The sequence below is a fragment of the Nannospalax galili genome, unplaced genomic scaffold (genome assembly GCF_000622305.1).
Source record: "Nannospalax galili isolate Female #2095 unplaced genomic scaffold, S.galili_v1.0 scaffold363, whole genome shotgun sequence".
Classification (NCBI taxonomy): domain Eukaryota; kingdom Metazoa; phylum Chordata; class Mammalia; order Rodentia; family Spalacidae; genus Nannospalax; species Nannospalax galili.
The window spans coordinates 2,928-24,217 of NW_008351176.1; the positions used below are offsets into that span (position 1 = coordinate 2,928).

General features: G+C 42.8%; 1 protein-coding gene and 1 non-coding gene across 2 annotated transcripts in view; both read left to right on the forward strand.

Annotated features, from left to right (window-relative positions):
- Window positions 1-5,479: 5,479 nt before the first annotated feature.
- Window positions 5,480-21,290, forward strand: part of Tada2a (transcriptional adaptor 2A) — a gene marked incomplete in the record, with an annotated part of 58,944 nt that continues 43,133 nt past the window's right edge. Inside the window, 3 exon segments of the mRNA XM_008848087.3 lie at window positions 5,480-5,549; window positions 8,153-8,275; window positions 17,235-17,341. Of these exon segments, the coding sequence (XP_008846309.1) occupies window positions 8,251-8,275; window positions 17,235-17,341 (132 nt within the window).
- LOC115066789 lies at window positions 14,963-15,089 on the forward strand. Its single transcript, XR_003846235.1, has one exon. It is a non-coding gene; the product is annotated as a small nucleolar RNA SNORA63 (small nucleolar RNA).

Below are 21,290 nucleotides of genomic sequence, written 5' to 3' on the forward strand. Positions count from 1 at the left end.
TTCCATCTATAAGGGGAACAAAAGATTTTATTTTATTAAAAAAATTTATTACATTTTTTATTTGAAGTCAGATCGCTTGTGGAAGTCAGACAGTAACTTGCAGGAATCTGTTCTCCTCTTTGACCATGTGGTCCTGTGAATTGAACTCAGGTCATCAGGCTTGGCAACAAATGCCTTTTACTGCACAGAAATTTTGCCAGGCCCAAGGGTTTTGTTCTGTTTTTTTTTTTTTTTTTTTTTTTTTTTTTTTTTTTCTTTCAGTTTGTCTAGAGATATGCTCAGTGGGTGAACAACCAGGTACATCTTTGTGATGAGGTTAAATACTGGAAACATGAAAGAGGGCTAATCAACCAGACTCTGGAGGCATCAGGAGAAGGGTTTGGAGAAAGTGATGCCCAAGTTGAGGAAGGCCCTACCTTGGCAAAGGAAGCCAGGAGGTTAGAATGCATGGGAGAAACAGAGGCAATTCAGTGTGGCTGGAGAAAAGACTCTAAGACAACAAAGAAAACTGAAGTTAGTTGGAGTTGCAAGTGTAGCTCAGGGGCACATTGACTGACTAGTATGTGGAAGGCTTTCAGTTGGATCCATAGCACGGGGGCTGGGGGGACTGGGGGATATTTTTTTAAAGGGAAAAAGACCCTGAAGAATGGCATATACATTTGTTGTACTAAGACACTGCTTGGTGAATCCAGGTGTTATGAATAATTATATAATGACAACAGGAATAAGCCCAAATTGCCTGACCAAAACAGGATTTATGGGCACTCAACTTGTAAGTCATAATATTCAGCTGCTTGGATCTCCAGTGAAAGTACAGAGTGCATGCCTTCTTTTTCTTCTAAAGATTTATTTTTGTTTTTAATTATGTGTATATGTATGTGTCTGCGTGTGGGTTATGTGTGTAGGTATGTGCACATGAGTGCAGGTGCCCTTAGAAGCCAGAGGCATTGGATGCCCTGGGGATGGAGTTATAGGCAGCTGTGAGCCTCCCAATGTGGGTGCTGGGGACCGAACTCTGGTCCTCTGGAAGAGCAGTGTGTGTTCTTAGCTGCTGAGTCATATCTCCAGCCCCAAGTCTTTTTTTATTTCACTTTTTTTTTTTTTTTTTTTTGGTTTTTTTGAGACAGGGTCTCCCTGTAGCCCCAGCTGTCCTGGAACTCACTATGTAGACCAGGCTGGCCTTGAACTCACAGAGATCTGCCTGCCTCTGCCTCCCGAGTACTGGGATTAAAGGTGTGCACCACCACGCCCAGCTGTTATTTTGCCTGAGTGGCTTTATTTATGCCTTTTGCCTTTTTGGTTTCGTTTTTGTTTTTTGAGACAGGATCTCCCCATTTAACCATGACTGGCCTGGAAGTTGTGATATAGACTTGACTGGCCTCAGACTTGCAGCTGATCCTCCTGTCACTGCCTCCTGAGTGCAGGAATTAAAGGCATGTACCATCATGGCTGGCCATAACTTTGCCTTTATTTGTTCATTTTACCAACATCTATTGAAAATACATTTCTGGGTGCTGAAGTTACAAACAGAAAAGACACTGTTCTCTAAGGTAAACACAGACAAAGAAACAATTCTAGTAGTTACACAATTTGAGCCCTGAACTCTCCATTAAGCACTAGACTCCTACTTGTCATTTCCAGTTAGTATGCAAACCAGAGTCAAAACAGAACTTAATTTTCCTCCAAATCTGCCTTCCTTCGGTTAGACTTTTCCATTCTCTCCTGTTGGTCTTCTAAGTAATGTCACTTAAACTACACTGCTTAAGGCAAAAATCAAGACAAGCACTGCCTTCATTAGTGTTTCCTTTCACCAAGCATTTTATCTTTTATACTTTGGGATTTGTGTGTGTGTGTGTGTGTGTGTGTGTGTGTGTGTGTTCATGTTATGTGTATACACATGAGTCCAGGCCTATGGAGACCAGAGGTTAACACTGGGTATCTTCTTCAATCGTTCTCCACTCTTATTTATTTTTTTGGTCTTTTTGAGACACGGTCTCCCTGTAGCCCCAGCTGTCCTGGAACTCACTATGTAGACCAGGCTGGCCTTGAACTCACAGAGATCCACCTGCCTCTGCCTCCCGATTGCTGGGATTAAAGGTGTGCGCCACCACACTCGGCTGATTTCTTTTTAAAAAATATTTCATTTAATAAAAAAAAATATTTTATTTATGCCAGGCATGGTGGTATATGCCTTTAATTCCAGCACTTGGGAGGCAGAGACAGGTGGAGCTCTGTGAGTTCAAGGCCAGCCTGGTCTACATAGTGAGTTCCAGGTTAGGTGGGGCTACAGGGAGATCCTGTCTCAAAAAGACCCCCCAAAATATATATGTATTTTTTTAGTTATTATTTTAATTTTATGTGTACAAGTGTATTGCCTGTGTGTATGTAAGTGTACCCATGTCCTCCAATGCCCAAGGAGGTAAGAGAGGGTGTCGGGTCCCCTGGAACTGGAATTATGAATGATTATTAGCCAACATGTGGGTGCTGGGAACTGAACCCAGGTCCTCTGCAAGAGCAGCCAGTGCTCTTAACCACTGAGTCGTCTCTCCAGCCTCTTAATTTCTTCTTTTATTGTATTAATTTTTAAGTTAGCTTACAAATAATAGGTTTCATGATGGCATTTTCCACATATATGTCATGTCCCTTGGACATTTAGATTTCTCCACATATTTTCTAATGCTTTATTTTTTTTATTTTATGTGTATGCGTGTATTGCCTGCATGTATGCAAGTGCACCCACATTGTGCAATGCCCTCAGAGGTCAGAAGAGGGCACTGAATTCCCCTGGAACTAGAGGTAGGGATGGTTCTTAGCTACCATGTGAGTACTGGGAATCAAAGCCAGGTCCTCTGCAAGAGCAGCCAGCACTCTTAACTGCTGAGCCATCTCTCCGGCCCCCACATCTTTTTTTTTTTGAGACATCTCCCTCTAGCCCCAGCTGGCCTGGAACTCACTATATAGACCAGGCTAGCCTTGAACTCATAGAAATCTGCCTTCCTCTGCCTCCTGAGTGCTGTGATTAAAGGCATATGCTACCATACCTGACCCCAGGTGCATATTATACACCCAGAAATATTTTTAACAGCCAACATCCACTGAACTTGTCCTGCATGCCAAGTACTGATTAGTATCACAGTATATGGATTATCTCTTAGAGTCCTCACAATCTCCTGACAGGGGCTGGTTTTTCAAAGGAAAGGAAACTAAAGCTCAGGGTACTTGCACAATGTTTTACAGGTAGTGAGCAGCAATGCCTATCAGAACTTTACACCTGATCTTTTTGAGATAGGGTCTTATATACTAGAATGGTCTGGAATATTCTATGTAGCCCAGTTGGCCTCCTTGGTGCTGGGATTAGACATGAGCCACTGTACCTTTCATAAGTACACTGACTAAACTGGGAATTAGAGTTAATTCTATGGAGGATCTAACATCAACTGAAAAGGAAAGATAATTTCCAGGCCCTTCAATGCTGTTTTTGAGCAGACCCCAATACTATGTGGGACTGTTTGTTACACAACAGTACAACACTGATGACTCACAATCACTCTGTTGACAATCATGACATTCAGATTTGGATATATGCCCCAGCCAGGCTCAAAAAAAAAAAATCTCAGATTAAGTGCAACCTGCCCCCCCTCAAATCCTCCACATTTTCTTATGCAACTATCTCCACTCTGAGAAGCTGAGGGTTGTTCAGGTGTAGTTGAAAACATCAGCATTAACAAATACTGACTGATTGCTGTGCAAAGGACAATTCCTGCTTTAAAAGACCATTTCAGTGTTTCTAGTGCCCATTTTGTACACAGCTGCCAATGACTCTTTAAAGTAAATCTGATGACTTCTCTGATCTCAATTCATGATATTCTATCACATCCTAGTGAAATCCAAAGTTGAACATGGTTTACCAAGCCATACTTGATCTGGACCCTGGCTGTGTTTTCCATTTTCATTTCCACCTGCCTCTGCCTTCCAAATGCTGGGATTAAAGGCGTGCACCAGGCTTCAGTCTTGTTTAGAATAGCTGAGTTCCACTTAGCTTCCTTTCTTACTGAATTTCTGTTTGTGTGCTTCCTCTGCTGTGAAGCCTTTCTCATCTATGTTGACTAAAGCAACATTTCTGCATCATCATTATCCCTTGATCCTGATTTATTTTTTCACAAAACCACATTGTGGGACATCTTCTGTAATTTAGTAATAGGTACACTGCTTGTTGTCAAACCACATGCAGACACATGCACACGCACACACAAACACACACACAAAACACACACACACTATAGCATGAATTCTATGAGCAAGAGAATTTGCTTTGCTCATCACCAAATTCTCAGTTACAAGAACAGTGTCCACTCACTAGGTATTTGTTGAATGAATGAATGAATAGCCATTGTAAAGGACCTTGCATTGACATAATAAATAGGAAAGTGTACAGAAGGGTATTTATTTAACATGGTGGGAGGTGACTTTCACATATGAATTTTTTTCTATTTTTCTTTTCTTTTTGGGGGGGTTGGGTGGGGGTAGGGTATCACTCTGGAGCCCAGGCTGGTTTCAAACTCATGGTAATCCTCCCGAAGTCTTCCGAGTTGTTGAGATTATAGGTGTAAGCCACTACATACAACTGCAAATTTTCTTTTTGGTTTCTCTTTAACAATGAACTTGTATTATTCGTGTACCAAGAAATGAGTAAAGGGGTTACACAGGCTGACAGTGTAAACGCATTCCAACAGGAGTTAGACAAATTTATAACAGTCTTTTAAATGGATAGAACAGCATCATGGTTAATATAAACTATGGTTGGAATCCCAATGCCTATTTTCCTCACCTGGAAAAATGGAGTAACAGTGTCTACCTCAGAAAGTTGTTTTAAATGACAGAATGTATAACCTGCTTTGTACAATGCCTGGCATGCAGTAAGTACTCACAAACGGCAGTTATTATAAGAATCACTACTAACAGTAGTAAGAGATATTGGGACATACCTAGCCCTCAAGATTGACATCAGAGTGGACCGCCACATCCTCATCACTGTACTTCCATTTGGGCAACTGAAGCCCAAAGAGGGGATGGTTGTTTCCAAAGACGGCAATTTCGAGGCCCCCGAAGCATCAGGATGCAGCGGACCCTCTTCACCCCTCAAGTCATTCGGTGTTAATCCACGAGCGGCACTGCAGGGGCCCAGACAGGAGGTGCTGCCACCGCTCGCCACCCTGGGGCCGGCGCCAGTTCAGCCTCAGTTTCCTTGCTTGCAACACGGCCGGGAGGGGGAACGTTACGGAAATCCAGACCGTCCCCGCGGGGTCCGCCTCACCGCACCAGCCAAGGACGCCCTAGGCGATCGTAAACGTGCTGGCAGGTCGGACCTCAGCGCCTGAAGCTCGGCCCTATCCTCTCGGACCCGGGTAACCACTGCCCGCTCACGCTGCCGAGGTGGGGCGGGGCAACGCGCCGTGCGAGAGCGCGCACGTCATCTGGGGCCGCGCGCGTAGGGTGGGGCGCGCACGCAGAGAGTCCGGGCTCCGCGCGGAGGTGGGAGACGTGGCGAGGTGAGGCGGGGGCCGGGCCCCTGGGGAGGGAGCGAGGGCCACGGAATAGCCGGGGCCTCGCGGGGAGGGGAGGGTGGAGCTGTTCGGCCGAGCCCTGAGTTCCCACCTCTGCGCGTGGGCGGTCCAGGGCGTCACAGCCTCAATGTGCTGGTCTCAGTAATGAAGCGCCTGAGCGCACCAGGGATTGCTGCTGTGTGTGCAGCCCCGACCCACCCAACCCAAGCAGGTCTAAACTGGATGGTGTAGCACCGTTTTAGGGCCGAGGCCTAGATAAAGTGACTTGCCCAAGATCATAAGACCGTGGATGCAAATCTGCAGAGCTCGCTCCTCCCCTCCGCTGCATGCGGGGTCCCGCCCCTCTGAGTACCTTCCTTGACCCCCTAGTCACTTAATTTGAATTTAGCCAAGTGACCCAGGGGAGCTAGCGCCTGCCCGCTCAAGTATGTTTGTCACAGCGTAGTCTTTTAAGAAAGCAAAGAAAGAAGAATTTGACTTAAGCAACATTGTGCTTTGTGACGTGAAGTGTTAGATTGTCTTTAGCATCTCTACAGTCTGTAAAGTTCTGATAAGGCACTGCTGTTCACTACCTGCTATTCAAACATTGTGCAAGTACCCTGAGCTTTAGTTTCCTTTCCTTTGAAAAAGCAGCCCGTGTCAGGAGATTGTGAGGACTCTAAAAGATAATGCATATACTGTGATACTGTTCAGTACTTGGCATGCAGGGCAAGGTCAGTGGATGTTAGGCTATTATTTTATTACTGGTTGTATAATATGCTCTTATGTTCTTTAAAAAATGCTTTTGTGTGTATGATTGTTATGCCTTTATGGATGTAAGTGTACCACGTGCATGCAATGCCAGGGAAGCCAGAAGAGGGTGCAGAATCCCCTGGAACTGGAGTTGCTAACGGTGGTTGTTAGCTGCCGTGTGGGTGATGGGAACTGAACCCTGGTCCTCTGCAAGAGCAGCCAGTGCTCTTAATCACTGAGCCTTCTCTCCTGCCCCCTTGTTAATTTTCTGTAAAAAATTTTTGGGGCTGGACAGCCTCATGTATCTCAGACTGATCTTGAATTTAGGTAGTCAGTAATTTTCTTGAACTCCTGATTTTCCCTGGCTGTACCTCCAGGGTGCTGTGATTACAGGTGTAGGCCACCGTGACTTGTTTATGCTGTGATGGGGGTTTAACCTAGGGCTTTCTGGATGCTAGGCAAGCACCCTACCAACTGAGCTATGTCCCCAGCTCACAAAATTCAATTTTTCTTCAAAGGCCAGGTTTTCTTGAAACTATACATAAGATAACTTACCCCCCACCCCACCCCAAAAGACCCAATCATCCACAGCATTTTTTTTTTTTCGGTCTTTGAGACAGGGTCTCCCTGTAACCCCAGCTGGCCTGGAACTCACTATGTAGACCAGGTTGGCCTTGAACTCGAAGAGATCCTCCTGCCTCTGCCTCCCAAGTGCTGGGATTAAAGGCATGCACCATCAAGCCTGGCCTACCCACAGCATTTTTATCTGAGTGTTACATAAACTTGGTGAATTATTCTCAAAGCTAAATATATCATAGTGAAAAAAGCCTTCCCAGGAGAACTGAGGATGAATCAGATTGTTCTAGAAGTAATATTTATTTGCCCAGATTTATGTGTGGTTTTGTTTTTTTGTTTTTTTCAGATAGCATCTCTGTGTAGTCCCAGCTGGCTTGGAACCTGCTATGTAGACCAGGCTGGCCTCAGTCTCACAGAGATCTGCCAGCCTCTGCCTGGTATTTTTAGACAAGGCCTCATGTAACCCAAGCTGACCTTGAACACATGATATAGCTGAGGATGGCCTTGAAGTCTCACTCCTCCTGCCACCACATACTCAGTGTTGGGATTGCAGGCCTGTGCCACCACACCTGGCTTGAGAGAGTAAATTACTGAAGAGCGTATGTTGAATAGGATGTCTTGGTTTCTAGTAATAAAAACTCAGCTTAAATTTTTGTTGTAAAGATGGAGAAATGAGGGAGGAACTATAGAATTGGGCCACCCTGGAGGTAGACTTCTCAATAGTCCGAGCTTTTGACCCAAATTCTTTGAATAGTGAATGACTGACATGCAACTACCATCTGTGCTATCTTACTGAAGATCCAAATTTATAAGGAGAAATCTGCTTTAACTTCTGTGGGCATGGAGGTTGCAGTATTGTGACACACTATCAGGGTCAGTGTACCAAAGTAAAGTGTACTAAAAATAATTGATGCTGGGGAGAGGAAGCCAATAGTTGTTTTCTTAGAAATTGGCAGCTCCTGCTTTAGCTTCCCCAGTTCAGGGATTATAGGATCTCTAGTTGGAGGCCAGCCTGGGCTACCACAGTGAAATTTTTGCTTCAAGAGCAAAAACCCAAAAAGAAAAATATGTACATACTATATGAATATACTTATTTTTCACAACTCTGAGGTAGACACTGTTGTATCATAGCCCCTTTCCAGAGGAGAAACAGATACATGGAGCTGAAGTAATTTACTCAGTATCACAAAATTGCGATGTGGCAGAGCTGAAGATGCTGCTTATCCTCTTGCCCCTTTGAATGTTTTTCTGATTGGCGTGTCACTTCTCTTTGTTCATAGGGGACCATTAATCTTTGGCATAGCTGCTGGCCACTTCTGAAATCCTGAAGAAGCTCGATACTAAGGAAGATCAAACAGCAGACTTGGCCGATTAGAGGATGGACCGTCTGGGTTCCTTCAGCAGTAAGTGCAGTGGGTGATCAAGTCTTGGGTGAAGATTAATAGCAAGCTAAAGTAGAAGCTGATCAAGGAAGCAAAGCATTTGAAGTCAAGTAATAATGTTCTGTGTATCTGAACCTGAAGGAATTAGGAGTATCAAATAGAAAAAAAATCAACCAATTTATTGATTGCCTACTGCACATAACGTAAATGTATCAACCCGAGTCTTAGACTAAAACCAAGCTGGCCAGAATATGACTCAACTATAATTAAACATTCTAAAAATATTTATCTTTAAAATAAGGTCTTTTTTTTTTTTTTGGTCTTTTTGAGACATGGTCTCTCTGTAGCCCTAGCTGTCCTGGAACTCACTATGTAGACCAGGCTGGCCTTGAACTTACAGAGATCTGCCTGCCTCTGCCTCCCGAGTGCTGGGCTTAAAGGCGTGCGCCACCACACCCGGCAGGTCTTCCTTTGTTAACCTCAGCTGGCCTGGAACTTCCTCTGTAGATCAGGCTGACCTTGATCTCACAGAGATCTGCCTGTCTCTGCCTCTCAAATGCTGGAATTAAAGGTATGTGTCACCATGCCTAGCCCTATAAGTAAGCAAGGTCTTATTTTATGTGTATGAGTATATTGTCTGCATGTGTGCACCCATGTCATGCAGTGCCCATGGAGGTCAGAAGAAGCCGTTGGATTTGTCTGGAACTGGAGTTATGGACAGTTGTTGGTTGCCATGTGGGTGCTGGGAACCAAATCTGGGTCCTCTGTAAGAGTAGCCAGTGCTCTTAAACGCTGCACCATTTCTCTAGCCCCTATTTATTTTATTTTGTTGTTACTTTTTTTTTAATATTTTTTATTTTTATTTTATGTGTATGTGTGTATTGTCTGCATGTAGGTAAGTGCACCTGTGTTGTGGAGTGCCCAAGGAGGACAGAAGAGGCTGTCAGATCCCCTGGAACTGGAGTTATAGACAGTTGTTAGCAGCCATGTGGGTGCTGGGATTCAAACCTGGGTCTTCTGCAAGAACAGTCAGTGTTCTTAACCACTGAGCCATCTCTCCAGCCCCGAGACAAGGTCTTAAAGTAGCTCAATCTGGCCTGGAACTGGCTATGTAGCTGAAGATGACCTGACCTTGAACTTCTGATCCTCCTGCCTGTACCTCCCAAGTTCTGAGATTACAGGCTTGCACCTTCATGCCTGGTTTATAGGGTGCTAGGGATTGAACATAGGGCTTCCTGCATGCTAGGTAAGTACTCACCCCCAGCTTCCTATAATTAAACTTTAAAAAGCAGTACAGTTGATTAGGAGGAATAATTTCTAATGTTCCTGTAACATGATAGGATTACTGTAACTGATAACAATTGTGTATTTCAAAATGACTCGTAGATAGGATTTTAAAAGTTCCCAAAACAAAAATGATAAATTACTGAAGTGATGGATATACCAGTTGCCCTGATCTCATCATTAGACATTGTATACATGTATTGAAATGTCACACTGTACCACCACATAAATGTGCATGAGCCGTATATATATCCGTATATCCCTGCATGGTCTGGAACTCAGAGATGCTGCCTCCTAAGTGGAATTTAAGGTATGTACCACCATACCTGGCTGAAAATATTTTTATTTAATAGAAAATAGTGAGATTTCTCTTTAGAACCAATAACACATTTCAGACATTTGGGCGGGGTGGCGGGGGCAGAGTTGAGACAGAGTCTCCCTGTAGCCTCACCTGCCTGGAACTTACTATGGAGACCAGGCTCACCTTGATCTCATAGATATCTACCTGCCTCTGCCTCCCAAGTGCTGGGAGCCACACCTGGCTTATGTTTCAGAAATCTTGATAAGAAATAATGCCAGTGGTAGAATAAAGCAAATACTCCCCTTGTTTTCCCTTTGAGTGAAGCGTGTGTCCTACAGGTACACCAAACTATAATAATAACAGAGAATTGTGGTGTATGTGTGAAGTAACTTCAAGAAGCCACAAGTTTGGAGAGTAAAATTACATTGCTCTGATTATGAAGACATTAGATTTGACAGAAATAGAAATCAAAAAATTAGGAATGGGAAGGTAGCGCCATGCTTATGGCATTTATTGCACAACCATGAGGAAAGACCTGAGTTCAGATCCCAGCGCCCTTGTAACAAGCTTGTTGTGGTCTGAACTATAACCCCAGTGCTGTGGGTGGCAAATACAGGAGGATCACTGCAACCTGCTAGCTGCCAGCCTAGCAGAAAAACTTCAGGTTCAGATGTAGGGAGAGACCCTCAAAGAAATAGAGAATGATATAACAGGACACCCATTGCCCTCCTGGCATACCACACACATACGTGAAATCACAAAGTAGATGTTCTTTAGTGTCCCAGTAAGCAACAAAGATATTCTTGAAGTTTTGTTTCTTTTTCATTTTCTTAAAAGTACTCTTAAGCCGCTGGGCATGGTAGCATACGCCTTTAATTTCTAACACTCTGGGGTTAGAGGCAGGTGGATCTCTGTGACATCCAGGCCAGCCTGGTCTACATAGTAAGTTCCAGGCTAGCTGAGGCTACAGGGAGACCCTGTCTTAAACCCCCACACCCTCCCCTCAAAAAAAAGTACTCTAGTTTGCTTTTTCATCTTGCTCCCTATATACATAGAGTCTTTGGACACATCTAATTCTATGCTTCTATTTTATACCTGGAGAAAGAATTTGAATTAATGGCTCTAAGCTACAAGTATAAACTGAAACTACTCCCATCATTTAAAAAATGATTGTTAAATATTTGAACTTTTTAAAAGTCATAAGGATAAGAATACAGCATGGCTGGTGAGGTGGCTCAGCAGGTAAAGGTGCTTGCCACTAAGCCTGATAACCTGAGTTCAATCCTCTGGAGGAGAGAACTGAGTCTCTCAGGTTGTTCTTTGCACCTCTCCATAGATGCACCGTGGCATGCCCCCTCAATAAGTAATTAAAAAGAATGTTTAGGGCTGGAGAGATGGCTCAGAGGTTAAGAACACTAGGTTGTTCTTGCAGAAGACCTGGTTTCGAATCCCAGCACCCACATGGCAGCTGACACCTGTCCGAAACTCCAGTTCCAGGGATCCTACAGCCTCTTCTGTCTTCCTTGGGCATTGCACGACACAGGTGCACTTACCTACATGCAGGCGATACATGTGTACACATAAAATAAAAATAATAAATATTTTTAAAAGTTTAAGGATTTTTTTTTTTTAAATTGTGTGTGTGCACACACCTGCATGATGCCACATATGTGTGGGTTTTCTCAGACCAGAAGAGAGTGTCAGGTACCCTGGAGCTGGGGTTAGAGGCAGTTTTGAGCCGCCCAACGTGGGTGCTGGAAACCAAACTCAGGTCTTCTGCAAGAGCAGTATGTGCTCTTAACTGATGAGCCATCTCTGTAGCCCTAATTAAAATTTTTTTGACTAAAATAATATAGCCAGGTGTGGTGGTTCCAGGCCTGCCTGAGCTACATATAACAAGATCTATATAACAAGATCTGGTCTCAGAACAAAATAAATTTAGGAAATACTCATATCTTGTGTAATTTGTGTTTTTCCTTTACATATTTTGTTACCCTTGGAGAGGTACTTTAATATTTAAAAAGATGCATTTCATCATTCCTTGTTTAAAATCTATTAGTAGTTTTTGTTTGATAATTCTTTTTTTTTTTTTAGGCAGGATCCCCCCAGTATTCCAGCTGGTCTGGAACTGTGTAGACCAGGCTGACCTTAATCTCACAGAGCCCTGCCCCTGCATGCCCTGTGCTGTGATTAAAGGTGTGCACCAGCTTACCTGACTTTGATAAGTCTTTTGTTTCTGTTTTTACAAAGTCTTATAGGTAGCCCAGGCTGGGTTCATTTGAATGTGTAGGAATCCTTCTGCCTTAGCATCCCAAGTGGTAGAATCAGTGAGAGCTGATCTAGTCAGTATTGTCATAGTTGTCAAAAAATGTGCTCCCTCTCTCTTTCCCTCACTCCTCCCTCCCCTCTCTTTCCCTCCCCACCCTCCATCTTTTTGTCAAAAGATGTATTTGGAGAAATTCTCTCTCTCTGTCTCTCTCTCTCTGTCTCTCTCTCTCTGTCTCTCTGTCTGTCTCTCTCCCTCTCTCTCTCTCTCTCTCTCTCTCTCTCTCTCTCTCTTCTCTCTCCTCTCTCTCCTCTCTCTCCTCTCTCTCCCTCACCATGTAACCCTAGCTGGTGGAACTCATCTGTGTGCCTCCAAATGCTGGGATAACAGGCTTGTGCACTCACACCTGACCTCGGATTTCTTTTCTCTTTCCAGTTCCCCCATCTGCTGCCCTTTGTAGCTTCCTACCTGCATTGTCTTCAGGTTTATGTGACCTTTATTTCTTTTTGCGAAGATGAGGACCTTTTCCTTCTGGTGTTTTGTTTTGTTTTTTAAGACAGGTTCTTACTCTGTAACTTAGGCTGGCCTCAACCTTGTAATCCTGTCTAAGCCTCCTAAGTGCCAGAATTACAGGTATGTACAGCTAGGTCCAGCACTTCTCCATAGATGTTCTTTTGTACTTTTGTTGTTTTCTCACTTAATTATACCTCCTGGAAATAACTATATTGGTTTATAGAGATTATTCTCTCTCTTTCTGTGCTACCAAATGAACTCAGGGCCTTAAAATGCTAGACAAGCTGTCTACACTGAGCTACATCCTGACTCTTTTTTTCTTGGTCTTTTTGAGACAGGGTCTCCCTGTAGCCCCAGCTAGCCTGGAACTCACTATGTAGACCAAGCTGGCCTTGATCTCATAGAGATTCGCCTGCCTCTGCCTCCTGAGTGCTGGGACTAAAGGTGTGGATCATCATGCCCAGCTATGACTCATTTTTTAAAAAATATTTTATTATTTTAATTTTATGTGTATCAGCGTATTGCCTGCATGTGAGTGCACCCGTGTCGTGCAATGCCGCAGAGGTCAGAAGAGGGCTTTGGATTCCCCTGGAACTGGAGTTACGGACAGTTTGCAGCCACCATGTGGGTGCTGGGAATTGAACCCAGGTTCTCTGCAAGAGCAGTCAGTGCTCTTAACCGCTGAGCCACCTCTCTAGCCCCATGACTCATTTTTTAAAATAATTGAATACTGCTCCATCATGTGACTGCACCATTAGTTTATTAAAATAGACTTCAGTGTTTGGACATTCAGTACCATTTTGTATTTACATATAATATTCCAAATGCTTTTGACATATATATATATATTTTATCGGAGATATAGATGAATTCCTAGAAGAGAGATTGCTGATACAAAGACAAAATGAGTCATAGTTTTGTTTAGATACTCCTAAGTTGTCCTCCACAGGAGCTGTACTGTTTGCCTTCCCACAGTAGTATATAAGTGCCTGTTTCCCTGCAGCCCTGCTAAAAGGTGTATTGTCAAGCTGGAGTTTTTTTTCTCTTCTGATAGTGAGAAATTATACATTATTGTAGGTTTAATTTTTATTTCTCATTATGAATAAAAGCGGACAATTTTCCATGTGTTTAAAAAGACCATTTTTATGTCTCCCCTTACCTACCTAATACAGCTTTTTATTTTGTTGTTGAGCTGAGTTCTTAATTATGTTACCCAAGCTGGTTTCAAGTTCAAGTCCTTAGGTTTAAATGAGCCTCCCAGCATCAACTTCGCAATTATAAGGACTCTAGGTGTGCACCACCATCCCTGGCTTTTTGTTTCAGGGGGTAGGGGCTGTTGATACAGGTTCTCAACAAACACATGAAACAAAGGCAAATAAATATCTTATCAGGCCAGCTGGAGCTATGGGGAGACACTCTCTCAAAATAAAAAGAAAACGATTTATTTATTTATTTTTATTATTTATTATTTTTATTTTAGGTGTATGAGTGTGTTGCTTGCATGTATGTGAGTGCACCTGTGTTGTGCAGTGCTGTGGAGGTCAGAAGAGGGCTTCAGATTTCCCTGGAACTGGAATTAAGGACAGTTCATAGCTGCCATGTGGGTGCTGGGAATCAAACCCGGGTCCTCTACAAGAGCAGTCAGTGCTCTTAACTGCTGAGCCCTCTCTCCAGCTCCTCATTTATTTATTTTATGTGTTTGTGTGTTTGCCTATGTGAATTTATATGCAACCACATGTGCAGAAACCCACAGAGGCCAGAAAAGGGCATGGGATCCCCTAGGACTGGAGTTTGAAGGCAATTGTGAACTGCCATATGGGTGCTGGGAATTCAGTCCATGTCCTCTGCAAGAGAATGAGTGCCCTTAACTACTGCTGAGCTATCTTTCTAGCTCCTGTTCCTAGTGTTTTTGTTGATATAATCATATTTATTGAATTTTTATTGCCTCTGAATTTTAACTTGTAAAATTCTAGATTGTAGAAAAATTCTGGAATTCCTTTCTGATGTGTGTATATGTCAGAAAGGTATTCCAGAATTTTTCTATAATCTAGAATACACACACACACACACACACATATATATATATATATATACATACATGCAACACACACACACACACACACACCCCAGAACTGGGCCTGCTTGGTGACTCAGCAGGTGGAGACCTGTCACCAAGCCTGATGGACTACCTGAGTTGGTTCCCTGGTACCCACATTGTGGAGGGAGAGAACTGACACCAGCAGGTTTGTCCTCTGACCTCCACATACTGTGGCACGTGCATACCCCTTCCCATACACACATAGGTGCAAAAGGGATAGATAAAATAATCAAAATCTCAAAACTAAAGTAGGATTTAAGTACAATATAGCTGTTCAGTGCTATGTTGTTCTCCCTCCTCAAACAGTGTTATTTCTTAACTATACCTATCTGCTAGACACCTGTAGTAGCCAGGGACGCTTGGTTTCATACATGTTTAAAAATAAAAACTCAAAACCCTTTATCAGTCCTCTAAATGCTCAGTTATTCTAGTTTTAGGAAAATATATGGAAGGAAAAATGTGAAATGTTGTACATACCAAAGATATTGATCACATAAGAAACTGTAAATGTTATATAAATGGCCGCTAGTGGGGAACTGGTTAGATTCATTCTAAACCCTGTTTCTTTTTGTTGTTGTTGTTGTTTTAAAAAAAAAAAAACAACTTTTTTTTTTTTCGGTCTTTTTGAGGCAGGCTCTCCCTGTAGCTCCAGCTGCCTGGAACTCACTCTGTAGACCAGCCAGGCTGGCTTTGAACTCACAGAGGATCCGCCTGCCTCTGCCTCCTGAGTGCTGGGATTAAAGGCATATGCCACCACGCCTGGCTTAAAAAAATATATTTTTTTTTATTTATTATTTTTTCTGTGTGAGTGTATTGCCTGCATGTGTGGAAGTGCACTGTGCCATGCAATGTCCAGGAGGTCAGAAGACTGTTGGATCCCCTGGATCTGGAGTTATAGATGGTTGTTAGCCCCTATGTGGGTGTGGGAATTGAACCTGGGTCCTCTGCAAGAGCAGCCAGAGATCTGTCTGCCTCTACCTCCCAAATGCTGGGATTAAAGACATGTGATAACATGCCCAGCTCTTTTTATAAAGTTTTGGTTTTTTGTTTTTTTTTTGGTCTTTTTGAGACAGTCTCCCTGTAGCCCCAGCTGACTGGGAACTCACTCTGTAGACCAGGCTGGCCTTGAACTCACAGAGATCCACCTGCTTCTGCCTCCCAAGTGCTGGGATTAAAGCCATGGGCCACCATGCTGGGCTTAAAGTCTCTTTTACTAATTGGAAATGGAATAAGTAGATTATATATACATATAAATTATTTCAAAAATAAAAATAGTGCCATAATAAAATAGAGGAATAATTCATAACAAGATAATACAATTTTTTTTCATCTTTTTATTGAGACAGGGTCTCCCTGTAACCCCAGCTGGCCTGGAACTTAATGTAGACCATTCTGGCCTGGAACTCACGGAGCTTTGTCTGCCTCAGCCTCCCAAGTGCTGGGATTAAAGGGATGTGCCACCACGCCTGGCTTGAAATAATACTATTTATAATAATGAGTAGATCAGTATGTTCTTAAGATATGATTATAGCCAGATATAATGACATACTTGTAATTCCAGCACTTGGGAGTGGCTGAAGCAGGAGGATTGACTCTAGTTCAAGGATTGACTGAGCTATAGAGGAAAACCCTGTCTCAAAAAGAAAGAGGGGTGGATACATATTAGCAACAGAAGTCATGATGACTTAAGCAAGCAATCAGCTGCTTAGACCCAGAGGTTGAATCACAGTATCTTACAATTACAAATGCAGGATGATTCAGGGTGTTAGTAACTAAGAAATGCCACAAGCCTCAGTAACTCCAGCTCAAGTTCTGAACAGAACAAAATATAGCCTTGAGAATTCTGTGCAATTAATTGTCATGCTAGAATATTCAGTTATATTAAAACTGTCAAAAATATTTTGCTTTGGGGCTTGACTATAGCTTAGTGGTTACTGCTCTAACCCTGCTTGACTAACATGCAGGAGGTCCTGTTTTTATATGTAATACAGAATTAGATCCTAGGTCATAGAGTTATGTTTGTCTTTCTTTTTCTTCTTTTCCAATCTAATTTAAATCTGAAATTGGAGCTCCCTCAATTTGATAAGTAAAAAGTTCAAGCTTGAAGAAAAATTGAAACAGCAGTACAGTGATTACTTGTGTGCCTGCTGCCTAGGTTGAGCTGTTATTAGTATTTTGTCTGGGCTTTGTGTGTTGTAGAGGAATGTGCCCATTTTTCTCCCCTGTAGCAAAATAGAGTGGGTTTTGTGAAACTTTAAAAGTTCTGCCTATAAGCTTCTCTGCAGGCACCATATCTGCCTAACTGCTTGGAACAATAGGTACACTGTAGGAAGGAGCAGAGCTTCCCTGGACTAGAGAAGAGGGTAATTCTTGTTCTTGTGTGTTTGGAATATGCTCATCTTGTTTCCGTGTATTTTTCAACACCCGGTTGCTAGGCATTTGCAGATTTTTACCTTTTTGCACTTCTGATAACATAAGGTGTCTTAAAGCAGCTGTGCTTGTTTTCTGTCTGTTCCAGGTGACCCCTCTGATAAGCCACCGTGCAGAGGCTGCTCCTCCTACCTCATGGAACCGTATATCAAGTGTGCTGAATGTGGGCCACCTCCTTTTTTCCTCTGTTTGCAGGTAATTCACTGAGGAGAGGCTTTCCTCTCCTAGCTTACTGTCATGAATACAGTAATGCAGAGATGGCTAGAGATATCTTGGGAGGATCTTACCTTTTGAAATCTATTCTTTCCAGTTAGCTTCTCTTTTATATTTTACCAGTAAGTTCAAAAACAGAGCAGATGGGTGAGACAGACTGTTTATTATTCCACAGAGTGTCTCAACTTCATGCTTTTCCAAGTAAATTTCAAGTATTGGGGTTATAGGAATCAGAACTGGCAGATTGCTCCATTTGATCACACTGTTTATTAAATCATTGGGGTGTTGTAATATTAGGACTAATACTAATTATAAGTGCTTGCTCTTTGCCAAGCGCTATTTTGAATACTTAATATGAATTACTCCTTAGATTATCACTACAGTCCTATGAAGTAATAAATACCTTGATTTTATAGAACAAAATTCAGTTAAAGAGAGGTTAAATAATTTGCTTGAGGTTACAAAGGAAATACCATGTTTTAACGAGATCTCAAAGACAATTGATTATAGGAAGCATTCAGGGACTGAGGAGATGGCTCCCTGGATAAAGTGTTTGCTATGTAAGCTTGAGAACCTAAATTTGTATCCCCTGCATCCATGTAAAACCTGGCTGTGGCTGGGCATGGTGGCACATGGCCTTTAATCCCAGCACTAGGCAGAGGCAGGCAGATCGCTCTGAGTTCAAGGCTAGCCTCATCTACATAGCGAGTTCCAGGTCAGCTTGAGCTACAGGGAAACCCTGTATCAAAAAAAAAGACAAAAACAAAACAAAACCTGGGTGTGATAGCATGCACCTTTACCCCAGTGCTGGGGGGGGCGGGGTGGAGGTGGAGATAGGAGGGTCCTGGTGGTTTCTTAGCTAACTGATCTAGCTGAAATGGCAAACTGTAGGTGCAATGAGAGACCATGTCTCAAAAAGTAAGGTGAAATTGGGCATGGTGGCACAGGCTTAGTACCAGCACTCGGAGGTAGAGTCAGGTGGATCTCTGAGTTCGAGGCCAGCCTGGTCTATATTATCAAGTCACAGAACAGCTAGGGTTACATGGTGAAACCGTGTTTCAAAACAACAAAAAACCCTTAAAATATAAGTTGGAAAGCAATGGTTGAATACTCCCAATGGTGACAGGCATTACACAGGCAAGTACACACACAAACACACACCACACACAGAAAAAAGAAAAAACAAAGCACTCCAATTCTAGAAGTGTTAAAATGGGAAAAAACTGCTTGATGAAAATGGGCTTAGTGGTGCTGTTCTATAATATCAGCACTTTGGGAGGATAAACAGTAGGAAACTAAGAGTCCCAAGGTCAACCAGGGTTACATAGAAAAACTTTTTTCAGTACACCAAAAAACAAACCCCCCAAAAAAGAACTCTCTAGAGCCGAGCACTCTAGGTTGGAAATGGTAGTCTATGAATGTAATTTCAGATTTTGTGAGGTAGAGGCAGGAAGATCAGGAATTCAAGGCCACCTTGGACTACATAGGGAGTTTAAGGCCAGCCTGAATTACATGAGACCATGTCTCAAACAAAACAGACACCCACACCACAAAACAAGAAAAAAGTAGAGTACACTCAAAACATCTTTTGTTTTTGTTTTGATTTTGTTTTTTCAAAGACATGATCTTTAAAGACAGATACATGGCCTTGAACTGGGTATGTATCTGAGGATGACCCTGAACTCCTGATTCTCCTGCCTCCATCCCTTAAGTGCTAGGGATGGAACCTAGGCCTTCGTGCATGCTAGACAAACCCTCTACCAACTGAGCTATATCCCTAGCCCTAAGAAAGCATTTTTTTAAAAACTTTATTTAATATGTATGAGTGTTATACCTGCTTGTGTATAAGTGCACCTTTGTCGTGCAATGCCTGTGAAGGCCAGAAGGGGCGTTGAATCCCCTGGAACTGGAGTTACAGATAGTTGTTAGCCGCCATGTGAGTGTTGGGATTCAAAGCTGGGTCTTCTGCAAGAGCAGGCAGCACTCTTAACTACTGAGCCATCTCTCCAGCCCCAGCATTTCTTTTAAATATTTTATTTATTATTTTTATTTTATATGTATGAGTATATTGCCTGCTTGTATGTAAATGCATCTGTGTCATGTAATTCCCACAGAAGTCAGAAGAGGATGTCAGATTTCCCTGGAACTGGTGTTGTGGACGGTGGTTAGCTGCCATGTGGGTGCTAGGAATTCAACCCAGGTCCTCTGCACAAGAGCCAGTACTCTTAACTGCTGAGCCAACTCCAGTGCCAGAAAGCATTTTTTAAAATTTTATTTATTATTTTTATTTTACATGTATGCATGTATTGCCTGCATATAGGTAATTGCACCTGTGTCATGCAATACCCTCAGAGGTCAGAAGAGGCTGTTGGATCTCCTGGGACTGGAGTTACGGACACTTGTTAGCTACCATGTGGGTGCTGGGATTCGAACCCAGGTCTTCTGCAAGAACAACCAGTGTTCTTAACTGCTGAGCCATCTCTCCATCCCAAAATATTTTTATTTATTTATTTATTTATTTGAAACAGGGTCTCCCTGTAGTCCCAGGCCTGGAACTCACTATATAGACCAGGCTGGCCTTGAACTCACAGGGATCGCCCTGCCTCTGCCTCCCGAGTGCTGAGATTAAAGGCGTGTGCCACCATGCCCGCATTTTTAAAGGGTAATTTGTTGAGAACTTATTCATGTATATAAAGGTGTTTTGATCAAATCCATGCCCACTCCCTCCCCTTCAACTCCTCCCATATCTCCCCATCACTTTTTTCTGATAACTTCATGTACTCTTCTTCTTTTGTTTATTTATTTATTTATTTTTATGGGACTTTGAGCTACTCTAACATTCCCCCCTCTGAAGAGGTAACCCTAAAATCTTTTAAGGATTAGATAAAAGCTCCCAAATATTTTCAACATTTTTGTCTCATCCTTTATCTATCATAACAAACCTACATAGACCTTCATCACTTGCTTAGGCTTTCTCATTTTTTCCTATTTTGGAAACTATCTCCATTCCCATATACTTTCAGCATCTTTTATATTCTCATTTTCTTTTTTTTTTCGGTCTTTTTGAGACAGGGTTTCCCTGTAGCCCCAGCTGGCCTGGAACTCACTATGTAGACCAGGCTGGCCTTGAACTCACAGAGATCCGCCTGCCTCTGCCTCCCAAGTGCTGGGATTAAAGGCATGTGCCACCACTCCTGGCTGTCTCATAATTAATTTTTTAAAAAAGAAAATGAGTGCTGGGTGTGGTGGCGCACGCCTTTAATCCCAGTACTTGGGAGGCAGAGGCAGGTGGATCTTTGTGAGTTCGAGGCCAGCCTGTTCTACATAGTGAGTTCCAGGACAGCTGGGGCTACAGGGAGACCCTGTAAGTGAACCTGTTTTGTGCAGTGCCTGCGAAGGTCAGAAGAGGGTATTGGCTGCCCTGGAACTGGAGTTTACAGATAATTGTTAGCCACCATGTGGGTGCTGGGAACCAAACCCAGATCCTCTGTTAAGAGCAGAGCAGCAAGTGCTCTTACTGCAGCTCTACAGCCCCTCATAAATCTGTGGGATTTGTTGTTGTACTGAGCTTACTTACCAAGATACCTGAGGTTGCTGAGGTGGATGTATGACCTGAGGGTATGCACACTGGAAAGCCTTTACCCAGCATGGGTCATGCCCAGAAAGCATTTTTAAAAGTAGCTTTTAAGGGGCTGGAGAGATGGCTCAGCAGTTAAGAACACTGGTTGTTCTTGCAGAAGACTCGGGTTGGGATTTCCAGCACTCACATGGCAGCTAACAACTGTCTGTAACTCCAGTTCCCCTCTTCTGTCTTCTGTGGGCATTGCATGACATGGGTGAACTTACCTACATGCAGCATAACACTCATATACATAAGATAAAAATTATAAATAAAATGTTTAAAAAAATACACACACATATATATATATAT